The sequence below is a fragment of the Microcebus murinus genome, chromosome 8 (genome assembly GCF_040939455.1).
Source record: "Microcebus murinus isolate Inina chromosome 8, M.murinus_Inina_mat1.0, whole genome shotgun sequence".
NCBI lineage: Eukaryota > Metazoa > Chordata > Mammalia > Primates > Cheirogaleidae > Microcebus > Microcebus murinus.
In genome coordinates this window covers 89,342,734-89,349,809 of record NC_134111.1, presented here as the reverse complement: position 1 = coordinate 89,349,809, position 7,076 = coordinate 89,342,734, and the positions used below count along the sequence as shown (strand labels likewise).

Genomic DNA, 7,076 nt, shown 5'->3' with positions numbered 1-7,076 from the left:
CAACCACCACAGGTAGCACTGGGATTGTGGGGGGAAGAGACTAGGACCATGAACAGAAGGCCAGGTTCACATCTCAGCTGGGCTGGCTTCTCAGCTGTGACGCTGCTGGGACCACCAACTGCAACCCTCTGGGCCTCCGCTTCTTCATCTGGGAAATGCAAGACAATAACAGCGCCTACCTCACCAGGTCGGTGTTAGAATAAGTTGAGATCATGCTTGTGAAATGAAAGCCTGAGCAGAGAGCCCAGCCTGAACTAAGCGCTTCATCCTCAGTGGCTCAGACGTCCGGACCGAGGCCCTAGCCTCTGGAGCTCTGTGGGGGACTCAGCCGCGTCACTGGTCCCTCCGAACTAAGGTGGAAACGTTCTTGCCACCTACCTTGGTCACTATTATTCCTAAACGCTTTGTAATCCCGCGCGCTCCTTCGGGCGTTCTTGTTGGCAGCTCCCAGTGCCGCCTCGTGGCGAGTCCTGGTCACCGCCCGTGGGCCGGAGAAAACTCGGGGAGCGCGGCGCAGGATCTGGAAACGCAAGCTTGTGAGGAAAGGGGCGCGATGGACCGATCCTCGAGGGGAAAGAGAACTGAGGGGCTTGAGGAGAGTCGTTTGCGAAGAGCCTTCTCTACCTCCGCCCTAAAGTCTCCCAAAAGATCTAGAGCTGAAGAAGAGATGCAGTTCAGACTTTGGGAACATCTGCGCCTCAAGTCAGGAACGCGCAGCCCTAGCCGGAGGCCTCAGGGAAGCCTGGTACCTCCGTCCCGGAGAGTCCGGGCCAGGGAGGGCGCGTTCTGCCCGGAGGCCGGGTGCACCCTGCCTGGCCCAGGCTCGAAAGAAAGAAAGCGCGGAGTCAGCCGGGCCTGCGGCTGGCGCGGGCTGTGCGCCTCAGCACTTTCTCTTGTAATCCCCGCGGGCTGGGGCCAGATCGCCGGCTGTGGGAAAGGCCTCAGCTCCCTAGGGAGACCAGAGCCGGCTGCAGCCTGCCTGCTGACTCAGCTCCCCCACCCCTGCTGGAGAGGGTGCGGGGTGGGGGGCGAGGCCTGGGTATAAAGCCCCGCACGCCAGGCCCGCGCGCAGCCTCTCCGTTTTCCTTGCGTGCCACGCTCACCCACCTGGTGAGTACCCGGTGCCGGGCGGGGGAGGGCGAGCTGAGGGGCAGCCCCTGGCAGCCAGGCCGGGTCCAGCTCCCGGGTCCTTCACCCCCTACCCGGGTTGGGCAGGCCTTGGCTAGAAAGGGGGCTCTCGAGACGCTAAGCATGTGGTCGCGACCTTCCTGTCCCCAGCGGAATGAGTAGCGCCCCCGCGCCGGGCCCAGCGCCCGCCAGCCTCACGCTCTGGGACGAGGAGGACTTCCAGGGCCGTCGCTGTCGGCTGCTGAGTGATTGTGCGAACGTCTGCGAGCGCGGAGGCCTGCGCAGGGTGCGCTCGGTCAAGGTGGAAAACGGCGTGTGAGTGGTCTCCTGGCCGCGGCTGGGCTGGCTCCAGCGACATTGGGCTTGCCCACCCCAAGTTTAGAGCCTGGGACCTCAGCTCCCATCCCTGTGAGCCCTGAGAGAGAAACGCCAAAATGGGAAACCCCTAGGCCTCCCCTAAACTCCCCACCCCTTGCAAAGACCAATGATGGGAAAGAATGTCTCCTCCAGAGCTAAGGAGACAAAGGCGAGAAGAGATCCCTGCAGTCCCAATGGGACCCCTAAAGGGATTTCCAGCGTAGTTAAGTCCTTCCCAAAGTTTTTTCTGTGTGAAGTTAGATGGCTCTACAATTTGCTAAACAAAAAAAGCCAAACCCCACCCACTGGCCCCACCCTGGTGTCCTAGAGCCCAGCCTGTGGCCCTGAGGAGACCTGAGGTCCCCACAGCTGCCATAGCAGGCAGGAGTCCCAGATGCTTCCCTTTGCAGGCTCCTAAATCCTTGAGGTAGGGGTACTTGTTAGGTGATCTTCTTCGAGTGGTCTTTGTAACCTGGAAAATTCTTTCCAAGTTAGGGCCCCGAGCAGAAAGCCTGAGCTCCTCAGACCCAGGATAGCAGTAGAGTTGGGGTATTTAGCCACTAGAAGGGTTGGATTGCCATGCAATGAGTGTGTCAAGAAGGGCCTGGGGTTGGAGAAAAAGATTGGGTTTCTCAGTCTTTTCAAACACAGCAAGCAAAGAGGGAGGAAAAGGGAGTGAACCTGGGGCAGATAGATACCTCCCAGCTTTCTCCTTTTCCAGCTGGGTGGCCTTTGAGTATCCCGACTTCCAGGGACAGCAGTTCATTCTAGAGAAGGGGGACTATCCTCGCTGGAGCGCCTGGAGTGGCAGCTGTGGCCACCACAGCAACCAGCTGCTGTCCTTCCGGCCAGTGCTCTGCGCGGTGAGCCGCCTACTCCTCCTCCTCCTCTGCCTCCTAGCTCCAGGCCCTGGCCCCACCATTGTGCCTTGGAAAGGCCCCCCAACCACTGCATGTGGGTCAGTAACAAACTCCTAGGAGGGTGGTAGTGGCATTACCTCCCAGAAGCAGGGGATCTCCGAAAGTTGGGATTGTGGGCATAGGGCAGGAGCCCAGGAACCAGCACCACGGACAGCGCCCACACTATGCCAGTCCTGCGTGCCCACCGGCCACTCAGATCCAGTCGTCCACATGTGTGAGTGAGCACCTCTGTCATCACACAGCCCTGTGAGGTCAGGGCAACTGCTAACAGCCCCGTAAGCAGATGTTATAAAGGGCTTCAGAGGGATACAGTGGCTTGTCTGGGGTCACAAGGGTTAACATGGAGATGAGACTAGAACTCAGTCCGGGGAGCAAGGCTGAGAAAGGGTCAGTCTCAGTGTGTTTGTGTGTTATGTGGGGGGAGTTGGTAATGAATCAAATACACTGGAGGGGAGGATCTCATTTTCCATTTGTGCTGACTTAGATACTTGGGCTGGGGGTTGGAGGGCAAAGCAGCCAGGCCGGCCCAGCTTCTCCATTCCAAGAGGCTGGGGAAGGCTTTAGGAGGAAGTCTCTGGGGCTAGGGAAGACAAGATGCAATCAATACTGATGCCCTGACATGTCTGTTCTGATTCTGCCATCCAGTACCCCTTAGCTGGGTCCCACCCTGTGAGAGGCGGTGCCCAGGGTACTGGACAGGGGATTGGGTAGTCACTGAGGCACTTAGGGAAACCATCTTGGTTAATGGGCCAGATTTCTCTAAGGACCTCTAATTTTCCTCCTGCAAATCAGGCCCATGTAAAAAGATACCCTCTAGCCCTGTCCTGAAAAGGTGACTGCAATCCCTGCACCCTCAGTCTCACCACCTCAGCCCAAAGCCATGGGAGGGCTTGAGTAGGGGAGACTTTGAGCATTTCAGCTTCCCAGACTGCCAGGGAATTGATGGGATGATTCTGGAAGTGCTTGTGGGGCCTCAGTGGCTGTACAGCCTGTGTTGGGCAGTGGGACAGTGAAGTGAGGCTGAGTGTGTATCCATTAACACCCCTTTGGAGTGCCTGACCCCTCCACCCTCACCTTCCTGTGCCTCAGAACCACAGTGACAGCCGTGTAACACTGTTTGAGGGTGACAACTTCCAGGGATGCAAATTTGAACTCAGTGATGACTACCCTTCCCTGCCTTCCATGGGCTGGGCCAGCAAGGATGTGGGTTCCCTCAAAGTCAGCTCTGGAGCGTGAGTCCTGGGACTGGAACAGGGGTGATGAGAAGAGCAGGGGAAGTAGTGGGGACCAAGGAGGAGGGTGGAGAGAAGTGATGGAGGGGTGCTAAGGGACATGATGAAGAGAGATACTGGGGACATGGAGGCAAGGGGAAGTGAGATGACAGAGACAGACTGGGAGGGAGAAAGTGATAGAATGGGAGGCAGGGGAACAATTTGGGGATAGAGGAAAGAATTGAAAACGTGGGCAAGGGGGCAATGAAGGGTGGGAATAGGAGACAAGATAAGGAAGGTGACAGGAAGATTAGGAGCAGTAGGCAAGGCCGACACCCACAGAGGGGAAGTTGAAGTAATGGTTTTGGAGCTGGAGCTGGGTGCTGAGAAAGGGGCTACTAATGAGGACATAGGTGCGGGTGGGGGCAGGGCCTGCTCATCACCCCTGTGCCCTTGCTGGCCTAGGTGGGTGGCCTACCAGTACCCGGGCTACCGAGGCTACCAGTACGTGTTGGAGCGGGACCGGCACAGCGGGGAGTTCCGCACCTACAATGAGTTTGGCACGCAGGCCCACACAGGACAGCTGCAGTCCATTCGGAGAGTCCAGCACTAGGCTCCATGGCCCCAGACACCTCCCCTGAGGGCCCTCAATAAAGGCTCCTGAACCTGCCTGCCCTTCTTGCCTCCTTGGTGTCTTGCTTTGTGATCTCCGTCCTCATTCTTCTGAGCGTCCCTCCCTGCTAGCCTGACCCTCTCCGCAGGCTCCAGGATCCTTGACTATCGAGCATAAACTGGCTTAGGATATATGTGGGTGGGTTCTGGCGGGGCTGGGAAGAAACTGCTGGTAAGAATCTTGGGTGTCCTGGAGGCAGGCGTGGTGGCTCATGACCATAGCCCCAGTGGTGGCTCATGACCATAGCCCCAGTGACTCAGGTAGTCCTAGTGACTCAAGAGGCAGAGGAGGCAGGAGGATCACGTGAGCACAAGAATTCAAGGTCACAGAGAGCTACGATCATGCCACTGTACTCCAGCCTGGGTGACAGAGTGAGACCCTGAAAAATCTTGCGCATCCTGTTAAATACCACCAGTCCCACACTTCTCCTGGGTAAAGGCCCACCAACATGGGCCAGAGGTACTGCTAGCCCTGATGGCACCTTTGCCATCCTCTAGGTGGGGTGGACACGCCCCCACAGCAGGGCTCATATCTGGATTTCAATCTCCACATACCCTCTGGACCAGATACCATTATGCAGGGCAAAACTTTTTTTGTAAAGCCAGTCAAATTTAGCAGTGGGATTGTATACCAGCTTTAGTGACATTAATGTTAATAAGTTCTGATACCCTACCACCATCAGACCAGCCAAAACTTCTTTAACCATAGGCAGAAGCTTTGTTGGGTTCCTCTCTAACTCCCAGAGCATTTTCAGCATCTATCTTCACCCTGGTTCTCTCCCAGCCAGGGAAGCTGTGAGCCTCTTTCAATAGGCCCCTTTCCTCCATTCCCAGGAGGGACATTGGTCGGAAGTCCCACTGCCTGCCAGGGCCTTCCAAGGGGAAGACTTTTTCTCTGAGCCCAGTTCCCAGCCCCTTTGCCTGAATAATAATTCCTTGAGTGGTGTTGAGTGGTGTACAAAGCATTTTCATACCCCTACTCCCTGCTGCTCCAAACACACCCCTCTCCACTCTTCCTCCCTCTCCCTACCTTTCAGAGGACTGGTGAGCCATAGAAGCCACCTCTCAGCCACTGACAGAGTGAGCCTGGATTCTGAGGCAGGTGGCAGAGGCCCACGGCCGTGATGGGGCTGAGGATGGTAGCAGTGATGAGAGCCCCTGGCACTTGCATAGTTTTTCCCAGTTTCCTATTTGGCCTAGTTACTGATACCCCCACCTTCATACAGGTGGATCCTCCCAAGACCCTTGGGACCCCCCACACTGTCTGTCCTTCAGGGGTTCCTGTGTTTTCAAGCCCCTAGTGGACATATAAGTGTGGAAGGGTGGCCCGGATTATTGCCCTAGCCCAGTGAGGCAGGGCAACAGTCAGACTTGGACCTGGGCAGTCCCCAGTGGTCCAGCGGTGCAAAGCCAGGCAGCTGTTCCTTTGGGAAGAGCCCTGGACCATACATCAGAATACCTAGGACCTAATCACAGGATCCCTGAGCCTCAATTTTCTCACCTGTAGACTGAGGCTATTGATCCCTGCCTTCTCTGTCTCACAGGGTTGTTGGGAAGATTCAGTAAGAAACCCCTGAAAATGTTTGTGGTGCTATGGAAAAGTATTGGGACAGTCAATGCAGGGTCCTCCTTCTCCTCTCTCCTCCCTGCCTTCCCCTTCCCAACCCCCCCCCCCCCCCCCCCCGTGCCTTAGGGTTGGGTCAGGGAACTAATGGATGGAACTCTAGGTAGGGTATGAATTCTGCTTCTCACTTAAATGAGCTCTAGAGCCCATGGCACCTGTTGCATTTGATCCCAATACCCTCAGATTTTCATCTATTTTACAAATGAACAAACTGGGGCTCTGAGGAGAAGCCTTGATGAGGTCACCCACTTAATTGTTGACAAAGCCAGGATTTGTTTTTTTTTTTTGTTTTTTTTTTTGAGATAGAGTCTCGCTTTGTTACCCAGGCTAGAGTGAGTGCTGTGGCTGCAGCCTAGCTCACAGCAACCTCAAACTCCTGGGCTCAAGTGATCCTCTTGCCTCAGCCTCCTGAGTAGCTGAGACTACAGGCATGCGCCACCATGCCCGGCTAATTTTTTCTATATATATATATTAGTTGGCCAATTAATTTCTTTCTATTTATAGTAGAGACGGGGTCTCGCTCTTGCTCAGGCTGGTTTTGAACTCCTGACCTTGAGCAATCCACCCGCCTCGGCCTCCCAGAGTGCTAGGATTACAGGTGTGAGCCACCACGCCTGGCCCAAAGCCAGGATTTGAATCCAGGGCTCCTGGCCCCAAAGCCAGGCCAAGTAGAGGCTGGCCAGAGCTGTGGCTAAAAGCCTCAAGCCTCAGCAGAGCCTTCTGTGGGCCCCAGAGGTTATGTAACTTCCCTCAAAGTCACACAACTAGGAAGCGGGGAGCAAGGAATTGAACCCAGAACCAAGACAAACTGCCTTCAGAGCCCACAGCCCATCTCCCCACCGTGTGCTTTGGAGAGCAGGCAAGGGACAATGGGAGATCTGCTGTCTGCCCTTGGCTGAGCTGTCCTCCCTCCAGGAGGATCTATGGCCACTGGGAAGAGTCAGCAAGATGGCTTTAGGAACTGGAAATGTGACCTTGACAAAGGCATAGGTGTCTGGGTCTCAGTTTCCTCATCCGTACAATGAAGGAGTTGAGGACAGTCATTGTCAGCATGGACCTTTTAGGTTTCCCTAGACCCAGGAGCCAGGCTCTGCCCCCACACCCATCTGCAGCTAGGGAGTGGGTGTCACCAGCCAGTCTGGGCCTGAATGATTTCACCTTCCC

At 55.9% G+C, this 7,076-nt stretch overlaps 1 protein-coding gene across 1 annotated transcript; it reads left to right on the top strand.

Moving 5' to 3' along the window:
- The first annotated feature begins 1,067 nt into the window (after positions 1–1,067).
- Positions 1,068–4,291, top strand: CRYBA2 (crystallin beta A2). Its single transcript, XM_076005374.1, has 5 exons — positions 1,068–1,110; positions 1,279–1,443; positions 2,207–2,348; positions 3,495–3,637; positions 4,082–4,291. Exons 2-5 carry the CDS (start codon positions 1,283–1,285, stop codon positions 4,227–4,229), a joined length of 594 nt encoding a protein of 197 aa, XP_075861489.1. The 5' UTR covers positions 1,068–1,110; positions 1,279–1,282; the 3' UTR covers positions 4,230–4,291.
- The last annotated feature ends 2,785 nt before the right edge of the window (positions 4,292–7,076 follow it).

Bases quoted from the DNA above. Each gene is read 5' to 3' on its own strand.
- CRYBA2 (XM_076005374.1), top strand. From the start codon at position 1,283: ATGAGTAGCGCCCCCGCGCCGGGCCCAGCGCCCGCCAGCCTCACGCTC. The intron at 1,444-2,206 runs GTGAGTGGTCTC...CTCCTTTTCCAG, and splicing joins GTCAAGGTGGAAAACGGCGT to CTGGGTGGCCTTTGAGTATC. The intron at 3,638-4,081 runs GTGAGTCCTGGG...TTGCTGGCCTAG, and splicing joins CTCAAAGTCAGCTCTGGAGC to GTGGGTGGCCTACCAGTACC.